The following is a 14,410-nucleotide window of genomic DNA, read 5'->3' as shown; positions in this document are numbered from 1 at the left end:
TATAACATAAATGTTATATTATTAATATATAAATTATTCATTTTATATATGTATATATATGTATAATTTTATATATATATATATATATATATAAATGTTGCTAAATAAACAGTATTTTTACATGTGTATGTATAATATATAATTATTTTATTTTATTTTGAAATGTGTGCAAATTTATACAGATATAATGTTAAATTTAAAAAAAATGGGATAAATGGGAAAAATATTATTATTATTTAGTATTATAATTTGTTAAGAAGATTCATATTATATATTATATATTAAATATATATATATATATATATATGTAATGTATATATAAAAATTTATATGTATATATATTTTGAACATTATAATTTGGACATTAAATTTGTATTCAGCAACCTGAAAAAACTCCTGTATCCAATAATCTTATTCGTAACCTTTTCGCAACAGACTCCATATTTAATCATAAATATTTTATGCTTATATTATATTATACTATGCTTATATTATACGTCAATGTAAAGATATAATTTTAAATTAAAAAAAAATGTAATGGGCCATTATCACATATAGAAAAACCCTGATCATATAATTTGTTAAGTAGATTTATGTTATATATATATATATATATATATATATATATACATATATATGTATATATGTATGTATATATATGTATGTTATGTAACAATTTATGTATACACTTTGAAATTTGGACATTAAATTGATATTCAGTAGCCTGAAAAACTCCTCAATGATCTAATTTGCAACCGTTCTGCAATATAGATTCTATATTTAATCATGAATATTTTATAAATAATAGTCAACACAAGAAAGTTCTTTTTTAGGATTGAAAGTCCTAATAACAAACAAAATTTTGATTGTAATACAATTTCTTTAATACGTTGCATATTGTAGCTAATAATATTTTGAAATAATCTTTTTTGTAATTTTAATCGTAGCTAATAATATCTTGAAATAGTTTTTTTGTAATTTTAATCGCAAAGTACAAATTGTGACATGATGGAGCAATATGAAAACAAGATCGAATTCATTGTCCGTATTACAAAGCCTACAGGAAATGATTATATAAATAGATATATATTTATATATAGATATAAATTTTGTAAAAATCCAAACATTTTCAAATTCTGACATGTATATTAATTCCAGCATTTTACATTCGCAAATTTTAAATTTTGATATCAGATTTGCATATACAGCAATCTAAAAATATTTTTGAGCTAACTTGTACTTCATTTGACTTTTACAAAATCATTCAGTTACATTATACATGCGTCACCTGTGTGTTCCTATATTCATTTTGTGTATATTATAGATTGATGTAATATATTTAGTAGAGTTTGCAACATAAATATGTTCGCTATTAGATTGATAAATTTTAGTTATCGCTTTCTAATTATTACTGAAATTTAATGTATTATTTTGTTTAAATCGCAATAATTTCTATTTAAAAAATTTTTAAAGGGTATTTGGTTTGCATCCGGTTTTTGTGTCTCAGTAACTGTTATATCGTCTCTACACATTGTACTTCGCCGTGTCTATTGTGATATTTGACGACGACGACGGCGACAATGTGACGGTGCTTTCTATAACACGTTGTCATAGTTTAGTTTCCAGAGAGACGATAGAAACGATTCAACTGAAAGCCCTTTTTCCTATCACACCAATTGATTTATAAAACCAGTTGATGTTCGCGTAATAAACGGTCGAGCGCGCATTTTGATCGTATAATATCATTGTAATAGAACACATTCCTAATAGCATAACGGTAATATGGATAACAGAAATAATTAAATCGTTTCTTGTCTAACGCGAGATTGCGACAACGATAAAATTCATTATTACTCTAATTTTCTGCTTAGTATATTAATAACTCTCTTTGTTAGGTATCTACACTGTAATCATTAGCTCTCATATATTTTTAAATTATATTTATTCTATGTCCAAATATTTTTTATGCTTTGTATATAGAAATTTGTATATTTTTTATTACTATATATCTAATAATAAATTTAAGTAAATATGGTTTTGTTAAATAAACATTAATCACATGAATTTATTTAATGTTATCTGATAATATCTGTTTGATCAGTAATTCAGATAGTTTTAGAATTATATCAACGCAATAAACTCTTTTCCAGAAAATATAACATATATTAATTACATCCTTTAATGTTAATGTGAAACTTAAAGAATTAAAAGAATGATATTTTAGGTTTATGTATCAATAGCACTTTACTAACAATAAATATTGATAATGGTTACAAAATTTTAACTTGCTTCAACTTGAAATCTTATATTAAATTTTTATTTTCTCTCTCCAATAATGTTTAAAGTAAAAAAATGATACTATTCAGACAAAATGTTATTGTAACGTAAAACATTCTGTACTTCTTGTTGTTTCTTAATTACGAAATAAATTAATCCTTTTTAAAAAACAGGATAAAACAATTAATCAATAAAATAATGGAAAAAACAGAGATTTCTTATTCACATAGAATATATTCAATCATAATTTCATTATCTAAAATTTTGCAAGATAGGTAATATTTTATTTTTTATTATCAAAGTGTAATCTTTTTAACTCAAGCAATTTAATAAAAACGTATACAAGATATTAATGTTAATAATTTTTAATATTAATTTACATGATGCTTTATCTCGATGAAATCTTGATTTAAATACTCTTTTCTGTGCTTTTATAAATTCAATTATATAACGAATATCTTTGACGTATTTAGCACAGACTCTGCAATAAAAATCGCACATACGCGTATACAATGTCATTAACATAAATTTGTATAACTTTTATCATTTAATATAATAATATTTATTTCATTTTGGTTCTATCTTAAAAACTACATTTTCATCTTCCTTGATTTATTATTTTTTTTCATAAAATATATACAATATATTTTCATACAAAAGTAAATTCCATGTAAATATAGTAGAATGCAAATAAATTCAAATAAATAGATTATCAGATACAAAGTTTTATCTTTTACTAGTAATAGACATTTACACGGAGAAAGTTTTATATTAAAAATTACTGTGGTATGTAATAACAGTGGAACATTAAGATTATTCCAAGTTAAAACTGTAATTGACGTAATTTTTACAGTTTTACATAACATTTTAACTTGAATGATTCTAATGGTCCACAGTTGCTATATATACCATAATAATTTTTAATATAAAATTTTCCCCGTGTAGTAATAGGCCTATCAAACAAAATAAATTTAACAATAAATGCCTGACTTTTTAGGTATCGTCGCAGTTCTCATTAGATTCTTTTTAGGAACAAGGTGTAGTTGTTTAATTTTTCATTTTAATAATTTTCTTTATTTAAAAAGTATATATTTAAAAATTATAAACACTAAATACAAACAGACGTTATTTTAATTATATATGATGAAGATAAAGTTATTCCAATATTTATGTTGAATGTAAGAGAAGTTTTAAGTCAGAACTTGAAACTTGAGCGAAACCTATGACGATTATTATTACCAGAAACTCATATTACCAGATACCGATAGATGATAACAACTAGTAGACTGTTTAATTGGCAGTAAAGTCGATATCTCGTTACGGAATCAAGAACATACTGGAACATTCGAAGCTTTTAGAAGAATCATAATTCAATCAGTGAAGGACCGTCAAGCACGAGACGCAGCATTTTAAAAAAGTATAGTTTCAGAAAATACTTAAATAAACTAGAATAAAATATTTAATAAAATACTTGGAGTAGATTAGAGTACTTAAATACTTAAATACTTAAATAAACCAGAATTTTATACAAAACAGCAATACAGATAGTGCGACTGAAATAATATGTTACAATCAAATAAATGCATATGTCACGAGAATCTACGGGGTGAAAGAAACGTGCTACGAGTGTGAAGAGACTGGATGTCTCCAGAGACTGTCCTAAAAAGGGCAAGCTACAGATCAGCACTTTATGAAGATTCAATATATTACTAAACGAGTAATCGTGGATATTGAAGTCGAGAGGAGAATAAACATTCATCTTGACGGAAACAACCGAAGTATTATTTGAAAACTAATAGTTTTCCGAGACCCTGAAACAATATCTTATATAAGAAATTATTTTAGTTTTCTTTTTTTCTGTTTCAAGTAAATAAATGTAATGTAAACGTTTGCTTTCAATGAAAAAAACAGATTTAAACTTATTTGTGAGTTTCACATATAAAAGTGTAAGTACACTTACAATATATTGTAAAATCATAAAAAACCGAATGCTTTTTAATTAAATTACAAAGCAATTAAGAAATATTTTTGACGTGTTTTCAATACATATGCTCGATCTACGCGGTTTTGATTTGAACGACAATCGAGCCGCTGATTATCTACAGATTTTACTGACATATCGTCAGAATTTTGAGGGCAGATAACGGTTTATCTTTCTTCTTGACAATCGACCCCAGATATACAGGAAGTAGCAACAAACCAATAATGGCCGAAAACAATATTCTATTAACTCTAGGATAATGGATCATTTACGCTTGCTTGTTACACTTTTATTTAATATTTTAAGAAAATAAAATAAATTAATTTTATCGCACAATTTCGCATTTTAATTATCTTAGCGTTTTATCCAATTTAAACTAGCTTCCTCACCATGATAAAATAAAATCGTGTTTATTAAATAATTTAGTGCTAATTATATCCTAATTTGTTACTGTAATTTAGATATTGTTGCTGAAACCATTTATCAAAAATTTACGTTCAAAGTATGAGAGCTGGCTTGATACTAGCTTGACTTCAGCTTCTCTCATAATAAAATTTTAAAAATTTAATATTCTATCATAAAAAAATATGTAGTGCTCAAATAAAAGTATCAATTAGTTTAGAATTTGTTGCTTTAAAATAACGCGAAAGCAAATTTTAAAGAAATTTTATTATTTAATAAATACACACTATACACTAACAATAAGTGTCGCGATGTTGTGTTAGTCACATGCGTGAAGTAAAAGTAACTAAAAGAATTTGTTGCTCACAAATTTTTGGTACTAAAATATTCCACAAATTAAATACTGAAATATACATATAAAGGATTAAACTTGTTGCTCGTTTTAAAATATTGAGAATCGATTTTTCGTTGCCTTAAATTCCATATAGCCCATATTATTATAGAATAAGTTAATTAAAAAAATTTGTTGTTCTCACGTCTTTTTGGTACCAAAACAATTTGTAAACAATTATTATCCGTACTCAGAATAAATCAGAATAAATAAGATATTTAATTTATTGTTCGTTTTAAAGTATTGAGAATCGACAATTTGTCGCCTGGACTCTATCCGACGCGCACTATTATGTGTAACAACTATTAGAATATAAATCAATTTAAAAAATTTATTACTAGCATATTTTAGGTACCTAAATAATCTGTAGACAGTTTACTGTAAAAAAATACTAATAAAAATCTGAATTTGTTGCTCACACAAAGTCTATATATTATATATTTCTGTACACTTATATAGTAGACTATTAAAAGAGCAGTCATTTATAGTTGGACAGACTATATAGATGAATTAATATTTATTCTATTCATATTTATTCTATTCATATTTATTTTCATTTCAATTTGCCGATAAAATATAAGCTTTTCTCATATATAGGTAAGATATTGATTAATAATTATAAACAAATATTGATTCATATTCTAGATCAATATTCTGCCGACTAATATAGTAATTATATTCGATTCTCATCACATTTTAAAATGCATAATAAATTCAGTTTCCTATATTTTCTAATAATAATATTATAAAATAGATAATTTTGATATTAAAAATATACAAGCAATTAATTTTTCAGTTATTTTTACTTCGCACGAGAGTAGACGTAGAACGGCGACATTTATTGCTAATGTGTGTAGTGTATTTATTAAATAATAATATAATTTTTTCACTTTCTTTTAAAGCAACAAATTCTAGTGTAATTAATTTTTTTACTCAAGCATTCTATATTTTTCTCATTATGGGGACTAGCTAATATCAAGCCACTTTGAAATTTTAAATTCTTGCTAAACAATTTAAGGAAAAAACCTGGATTACAGCAAAAAATTAGTATATAATTAATACATTATTGAATTATTTGACAGACATGACTTTGAAAAGAAAAAAAAATACTATTCAATATAGCAGAAAAACATGTTTGACATGTTAACAATATTAACCTTTAAAGTGCAAAGTATTCAACTCATTAATATTAATATCTAAATAGGAAGCAAAATGCAGCGTTGATATCATCAATAAAGTGACTACTAGAAGGTAGAAATGACACAATCGATTTAGTGTTAATTAGAGTATCGAAGGTAATCGTAACTATTGCAGCTCATAGTTTAAAAAAAATACATACCAATACTGTGCAATATTAAGTGAACACTTTTCTTTAATGGATGGAATAATGGAGGAAATTTATAAGTGTTTATTTATGAACTCTGGTAAGTAATTTTACCTTTTTAACCGAATTAATGCGCTTGTCATTTAAGATATTAGAAAAAAATAAGTTATATTAGTTAAAAATAAAAGATTTCTATATTAATACAAGTTTGTGCTATTATTATACATTTCTAAGTTCGTATTATATTTTTAGTATTTAATATATCAAAATAGTTTATCAATATTCTATAATAAAAAAAATTTATATTAAAGAAAGCCTCAAGGCCAATATACAGGAAAAATTTATAGTCATACTAGAAATAAATATTTAAATTATATTTTATTTATTTTATTTTGAAAATCGTCAGGTGTCTGCGACTCACCTTATATAATAGAAAGTTTGAATTATCATACAACTTTTTCATCTGAAAAATAAAAAATTCAGATTGTCTCCTTAAAATACAAATGTTTAAATATGACAACTTTGTTGTTGTCTTTGCGATAAAAATTTCTTATAATTATGTAAATGTTAATGCAAAAAGGTGCAATATTCAAATAATAATTATTAAATAACAACTACTATATCGCGTATATGAATAAAAGAACTCCCTACTCTAAATTTTATTTAAAAAATTGGTGCAAAATGTACACTTTTTATTTTATTTTCTTAAAAAATATGCTGTCTTTTTTACAGCTCCATTAACTCGTGAATGGATACTGATTTCATCACCATTTCCATTAATGCTCATAATTTTTGGATATTTGTATTTTGTTCTATATGCTGGTCCACGCTATATGCAAAATCAACTGCCATATAAATTAAAAACCTTTATAATGCTTTATAATTTAATCCAAATTTTAGCAAACATATGGATGGTAAAAGAACATCTATCTTTTGGTTGGTTTTCGAAATATGGTATAACATGTTCATCATTTCCATACTCAACTCCGGATTCTCTCAATGCAATTAAAGTATATATTCACAATCTATAATCATTAACATTAGTATCGATAAAGTGTTTTAAAGAAAATAAAATTGTAAATAATTTTAAAATATAAATTTTATAAATTGCAGTAGCATTAATTTGGAAAAAATCAAAACAGTATTTAAGAAAATATTATATTAATAATTATCTGGCAGATAACTAAATTAGCACAAAAAATAATTATTTAATATAATAGTATACTTATAATTTATTCAATTAATATATATCATCAGAAGATATCATCAAAATCTTTGAAGAAGTATGATTTATTTCATATTTAACTATAATTATTTTATTTTGAAATCCAGTTTTTTGGTTCGTTAATCGATAATATATAGGCGATATTTTTTAATTTTTTTAATAGCCCTTTATATGCTTCGTATTATCAAAGTTGTGTTTCAGATTTTCCATTGTGTATGGTGGCTATTTTTATTGAAAATATTCGATCTCGTTGAAACCTGTGTATTTGTGTTGAGAAAGAAACAGAATCAGGTTTCTAAATTACACGTGTACCATCATGTATCTAATATATTTTTCGGCTGGATTTATTTAAAATACATTCTAGAAGAGAGGATGACATTTATTTCTCTGATTAATTGTGCCGTGCATGTAATTATGTATACATATTATTTCATCTCTGCAAAGAGCAAATATCGACAAATAATATCTCCTGTTAAACCTTTTATAACTAGAATACAAATGGTAAGTTCTATTACAATATTTTATATTAAAATTTTTCGCACACGCACGCACACACGAACGTACGTATAAGCACAAAATCATAATGTAAATTTGTGCACGTTTGTGTGCGTGCGTGCGTGCGTACGTGCGTGTATAAATCTTTAAGGTGAAAATATATTTATCGCAAGAAAAACAGTTTCTAATTTTTTTTGGAGTAATACTTGAACTACTGCGCTCAAAATACAAGAGAAAAATGACAATTTGAATAAATTACGGAAATGAGCTCGGCAAGAATAATCTTCAAATTTGTTGAAACGTGAAAAATTGTTATTCTGAGAAATAAAACATGATTGTGTATAGTACCCAAATCTTATAGTACCTAAGAAGGTGAATGATCAAATCATTAAAAGAAAATGCAAGAGCGTGAATATTTTTCAACAGTCAAAACTGATTGGTATCTGGATTTGAAAATGAAGATTTAATATAAGTCAGTTATTAAAAAATTATTAGATATTTAATCTGCAATCGAAGACTGAGAAATTGACTGCCACATTTGAATCCTAATTGAAATAAAGCACGGAAGACAAGAAAAGAAAAAACTGTCTTTTAAATCTAATCGAAAAGGATGCATACCGTTAGATATATTGCATGTCGGTCATTATCTTTACCATCTGTGATCTTGTTACTATGTGTCTGTAATGACACATTCTCGAAGTTTATTTAGTTCTATCCCGCATAAAGCGAGTACGATCAAAATTCTGGAATACCTGCAAAAGCAAACAGTGACGTTTTCTAACGCAAGAAACATCATTTTAATTTAAGGGATTGCTCTTATCTCAAAAGATAGGAATACTGCAAAGCGGAAGATATACAGCATTTGCTAATCACAACAGAACGCTACTTAGAAGAAATGGATAAATGAAACGCATAAATCGTATGCTCTCATTCCTTTATTGACGAAGTTGATCTCTTCAAAACTAAATGAATGGTATAAATATCTTGCTATAGCTCAGCAAGCTCCAAGTATCATAATTCATAACAGTTTAGACATCACTATTCTATTTATTGTTTGGAACACATTGAGAGAACATCCAGATATTAAGGAGATGCAAAAAAGAAATAGTTCTCAATCTTCTAAGTTTCTTGTGAATTAAGAGCCTATAAAAAAACAACGTAAAAATTCAACGCAAAAGTAAATATAGGACTACTATAAACGTAAAATAACTAAAAAATAATATTACAACGAACATCTTATAGTTATAAAATGCATACAAGAATGCATACCAGAAATTGACGCATAAACTTTTAAAGCGATCGAAGTGACAAAAGTACTTCGTAAGAATTAATATCTTGTTCATAAGATAGGTGATAGGTGAACAAGAAGGAAGAAGAAAAAAGAAATTAAAGACTGTTCTTTGCGCGATAAATATATTTTTTCACATTATAATAACTAATATTAAATTATAATAACCTATACATATATTTTTATTATTTCGACATTTCGATTTCAGTGGTATAATGCATATTTGTATCATTTTTGTTTTTTTGTTTGCGAAATTAGATGCAGTTTATTGTCATGATAACGTTCTTACTACAAGTTTGGAATCCAAATTGTCACGTACCAAAAAACATTCAATGCGCTACTTTGCTAGCTTTTATCTTCATTATAAATTTACTAATATTTTTTTACTTATTTTATGATTTTTATAAAAAAAGTTATACTAATACATCTAAGAAGGACTAAGATTAATTATTCTTCTTTTTAGATTAATTATTCTTCTTTTTACTTATATTATACGTTAATGTAAAGATGTAATGTTAAATTTAAAAAAAAAAACGTAATAGTTTATTATGTTCGAATTATGTCGAATGACCGACGCGAATAACAGTATAAAATGACCAAATTGTAGAAAGTATTATCTAAATTCCGTATGCACATCGTCCTTAATTATAATTAAGTATTGTCAATTATCTTTACACATGAAATAGGGTTTCACACAAAAAGTACACAGCAATTCAAGTTAGTATTACATAAGAAAATAAATTAGAGACTGTTCTTTACGCGATAAATATATTTTTTCACATTATAATAACTAATATTATTTTTCATCTATACATACCTATATTTTAATTATTTATATCATTTTTGTTTTTCTGTTTGCAAAATTAGGTGCAGTTTATTGCCATGATAATATTCATGCTACAAGTTTGGGATCCAAATTGTCACGTACCAAAAAACATTCAATGCCCTACTTTGTTAGCTTTTATCTTCATTATACATTTACTAATATTTTTTTACTTATTTTATGATTTTTATAAAAAAAGTTACACTAATGTATCTAAGAAGGACTAAGATTAAATATTCTTCTTCTAAGATACTTATATATATATATTATACGTTAATATAATTTTTACTTATAAATTAAGTATAACATAAATGTTATATTATTAATATATAAATTATTCATTTTATAAATGTATATATATGTATAATTATATATATATATATATATATATATATATAAATGTTGCTAAATAAACAGTATTTTTACATGTGTATGTATAATATATAATTATTTTATTTTATTTTGAAATGTGTGCAAATTTATACAGATATAATGTTAAATTTAAAAAAAATGGGATAAATGGGAAAAATATTATTATTATTTAGTATTATAATTTGTTAAGAAGATTCATATTATATATTATATATTAAATATATATATATATGTAATGTATATATAAAAATTTATATGTATATATATTTTGAACATTATAATTTGGACATTAAATTTGTATTCAGCAACCTGAAAAAACTCCTGTATCCAATAATCTTATTCGTAACCTTTTCGCAACAGACTCCATATTTAATCATAAATATTTTATGCTTATATTATATTATACTATGCTTATATTATACGTCAATGTAAAGATATAATTTTAAATTAAAAAAAAATGTAATGGGCCATTATCACATATAGAAAAACCCTGATCATATAATTTGTTAAGTAGATTTATGTTATATATATATATATATATATATATGTATATACATATATATGTATATATGTATGTATATATATGTATGTTATGTAACAATTTATGTATACACTTTGAAATTTGGACATTAAATTGATATTCAGTAGCCTGAAAAACTCCTCAATGATCTAATTTGCAACCGTTCTGCAATATAGATTCTATATTTAATCATGAATATTTTATAAATAATAGTCAACACAAGAAAGTTCTTTTTTAGGATTGAAAGTCCTAATAACAAACAAAATTTTGATTGTAATACAATTTCTTTAATACGTTGCATATTGTAGCTAATAATATTTTGAATGATCAAATCATTAAAAGAAAATGCAAGAGCGTGAATATTTTTCAACAGTCAAAACTGATTGGTATCTGGATTTGAAAATGAAGATTTAATATAAGTCAGTTATTAAAAAATTATTAGATATTTAATCTGCAATCGAAGACTGAGAAATTGACTGCCACATTTGAATCCTAATTGAAATAAAGCACGGAAGACAAGAAAAGAAAAAACTGTCTTTTAAATCTAATCGAAAAGGATGCATACCGTTAGATATATTGCATGTCGGTCATTATCTTTACCATCTGTGATCTTGTTACTATGTGTCTGTAATGACACATTCTCGAAGTTTATTTAGTTCTATCCCGCATAAAGCGAGTACGATCAAAATTCTGGAATACCTGCAAAAGCAAACAGTGACGTTTTCTAACGCAAGAAACATCATTTTAATTTAAGGGATTGCTCTTATCTCAAAAGATAGGAATACTGCAAAGCGGAAGATATACAGCATTTGCTAATCACAACAGAACGCTACTTAGAAGAAATGGATAAATGAAACGCATAAATCGTATGCTCTCATTCCTTTATTGACGAAGTTGATCTCTTCAAAACTAAATGAATGGTATAAATATCTTGCTATAGCTCAGCAAGCTCCAAGTATCATAATTCATAACAGTTTAGACATCACTATTCTATTTATTGTTTGGAACACATTGAGAGAACATCCAGATATTAAGGAGATGCAAAAAAGAAATAGTTCTCAATCTTCTAAGTTTCTTGTGAATTAAGAGCCTATAAAAAAACAACGTAAAAATTCAACGCAAAAGTAAATATAGGACTACTATAAACGTAAAATAACTAAAAAATAATATTACAACGAACATCTTATAGTTATAAAATGCATACAAGAATGCATACCAGAAATTGACGCATAAACTTTTAAAGCGATCGAAGTGACAAAAGTACTTCGTAAGAATTAATATCTTGTTCATAAGATAGGTGATAGGTGAACAAGAAGGAAGAAGAAAAAAGAAATTAAAGACTGTTCTTTGCGCGATAAATATATTTTTTCACATTATAATAACTAATATTAAATTATAATAACCTATACATATATTTTTATTATTTCGACATTTCGATTTCAGTGGTATAATGCATATTTGTATCATTTTTGTTTTTTTGTTTGCGAAATTAGATGCAGTTTATTGTCATGATAATATTCGTGCTACAAGTTTGGGATCCAAATTGTCACGTGCAATTTGAATACGTTACTTTGCTAGCTTTTATCTTCATTACAAATTTACTAATATTTTTTTACTTATTTTATGATTTTTATAAAAAAAGTTACACTAATGTATCTAAGAAGGACTAAGATTAAATATTCTTCTTCTAAGATACTTATATTATACGTTAATATAATTTTTACTTATAAATTAAGTATAACATAAATGTTATATTATTAATATATAAATTATTCATTTTATATATGTATATATAATATAAATATTGCTAAATAAATAGTATTTTTAAATGTGTATATATAATATACAATATATAATTTTATTTTATTGTCAAATGCATACAAACTTATAAAAATAATGTTAAATAATGTTAAATTTTAATAAAATATGATAGATTGGAAAAATATTATTATTGTTAAGTAAATTTATATTGTATATTTATATTGTATATATTATATATGTATATGTAAAAATTTATATGTACATTTCGAATTTATCAATTTGGACATTATATTCATATTCAGCAACCTGAAAAAACTCTTTTATCTGTTGATCTAATTCGTAACCTTTCCGTAACAGGCTCCATATATAATCATAAATATTTTACGAATGATAGGTAACAAAAAAAAAAATTTCCTTTTGAGGATTGAAAATCCTAATAAAAACGAAATTTTAATTGCAATAAAATTTCTTTAATACGTTGCATATCGTAGTTAATAATATATTAAAATAGTCTTTTTTTATCATTTTAATCGTAAAATTATGACGTGATGGAGCAAAATAAAAACGGCATCGTATTCAGAATTATAAGAACCGCGGGAGATTTTCAACGTTTGATATCTATATTAATTCCGCCATTTTAAATTTATAAATTTGGAAAATTTAAATTTTGACATCAGATTTGCATATTCAGCGTATCTAAAAATATTTTCAAGCTAACATTGATTTTATTTGACTTTGCAAAATCATTCAGTTACATTATACATGCATCACCTATATTTCTATATTCATATAATATTATAGATTCATATGAAATTATAGCAACATATAAATATGTTCGCTATTAGATTAATGAATATTAATTAGTTCTTATTAATATTACTGACAATGAAACTCAATGTATTATTTCTTTTTAATCGTAGTATATTCTATTTAAAAAATTTTTGAAACGTATTAGGTTTGCATACGACATTTGTATCTCAGGGATTGTTATATCATTTCTACACATTGTACTTCAGCGTGTGTATTGTCTTCGTCAACCAACAGCACGACAGTCAACGTGATGTCTGACAACGAGAATGTGACGGCGCGTTTCCATAATATAACGCGCTGTCATAGTTTAGTTTCTAGAGACGCGATAGAAACGAGGAAACTGAAAGCTCTTTTCCCTACCACATTAATTGATTAATAAAACCAGTTGACGTTCGCATAATAAATGGTCGAGCGCGCATTTTGATCGTGTAACTCATTGTATTTGGACACATTCTTAATAGCAATAATAAGGGACTTTCATAGTGGAATTCTATTTAATTAAAACTATTGAACATATGTACTTCGGCTCTCGAACGGATTGAATGGCATATGACATGGCAATTTTATAAGACGTATTTGTCTCAGATAATTTGCTGTTTCTATTCGTAAAAAAAATTATTTTTGTTACTTAATCCGATATTTTTGGCAAAAAAATTTGGCTCGGAATAAACTAATTGTAAAATACTTCGCTCAGACGACAGAAATAATTGAATCGTTACTTGTATAATGCAAGATTATATC

At 25.0% G+C, this 14,410-nt stretch overlaps 2 protein-coding genes across 3 annotated transcripts in view; one reads left to right on the top strand and one right to left on the bottom strand.

The window, feature by feature from the left end:
- LOC140663681 (disks large homolog 1-like) overlaps positions 1–14,410 on the bottom strand; it is a 265,116-nt gene that overhangs the window by 142,092 nt on the left and 108,614 nt on the right. The window lies entirely within an intron of this gene.
- LOC140663674 (very long chain fatty acid elongase AAEL008004-like) lies at positions 6,393–12,781 on the top strand. 2 transcript variants are annotated; one of them, XM_072888027.1, is made up of 4 exons: positions 6,393–6,475; positions 7,108–7,385; positions 7,802–8,101; positions 12,592–12,781. In XM_072888027.1, exons 1-4 carry the CDS (start codon positions 6,427–6,429, stop codon positions 12,766–12,768), a joined length of 804 nt encoding a protein of 267 aa, XP_072744128.1. In that variant the 5' UTR covers positions 6,393–6,426; the 3' UTR covers positions 12,769–12,781. The 2 variants fall into 2 exon arrangements, with proteins under 2 accessions (XP_072744128.1, XP_072744127.1); XM_072888026.1 differs by lacking the exon at positions 12,592–12,781 and adding an exon at positions 9,642–9,839.

Source organism: Anoplolepis gracilipes, chromosome 3 (assembly GCF_047496725.1).
Source record: "Anoplolepis gracilipes chromosome 3, ASM4749672v1, whole genome shotgun sequence".
In the NCBI taxonomy this organism is placed as follows: domain Eukaryota; kingdom Metazoa; phylum Arthropoda; class Insecta; order Hymenoptera; family Formicidae; genus Anoplolepis; species Anoplolepis gracilipes.
Note: the sequence above shows the minus strand (reverse complement) of the source record. Positions and strands in the feature narration are given on the sequence as shown.

What these genes read in the sequence shown, in the direction of transcription:
- LOC140663674 (XM_072888026.1), top strand. Translation starts at nt 6,427, where the DNA reads ATGGATGGAATAATGGAGGAAATTTATAAGTGTTTATTTATGAACTCT. An exon ending in ATTCTCTCAATGCAATTAAA is followed by an intron (nt 7,386 to 7,801) that starts GTATATATTCAC and finishes GTTGTGTTTCAG; the next exon opens with ATTTTCCATTGTGTATGGTG. An exon ending in TTATAACTAGAATACAAATG is followed by an intron (nt 8,102 to 9,641) that starts GTAAGTTCTATT and finishes TTGCGAAATTAG; the next exon opens with ATGCAGTTTATTGTCATGAT.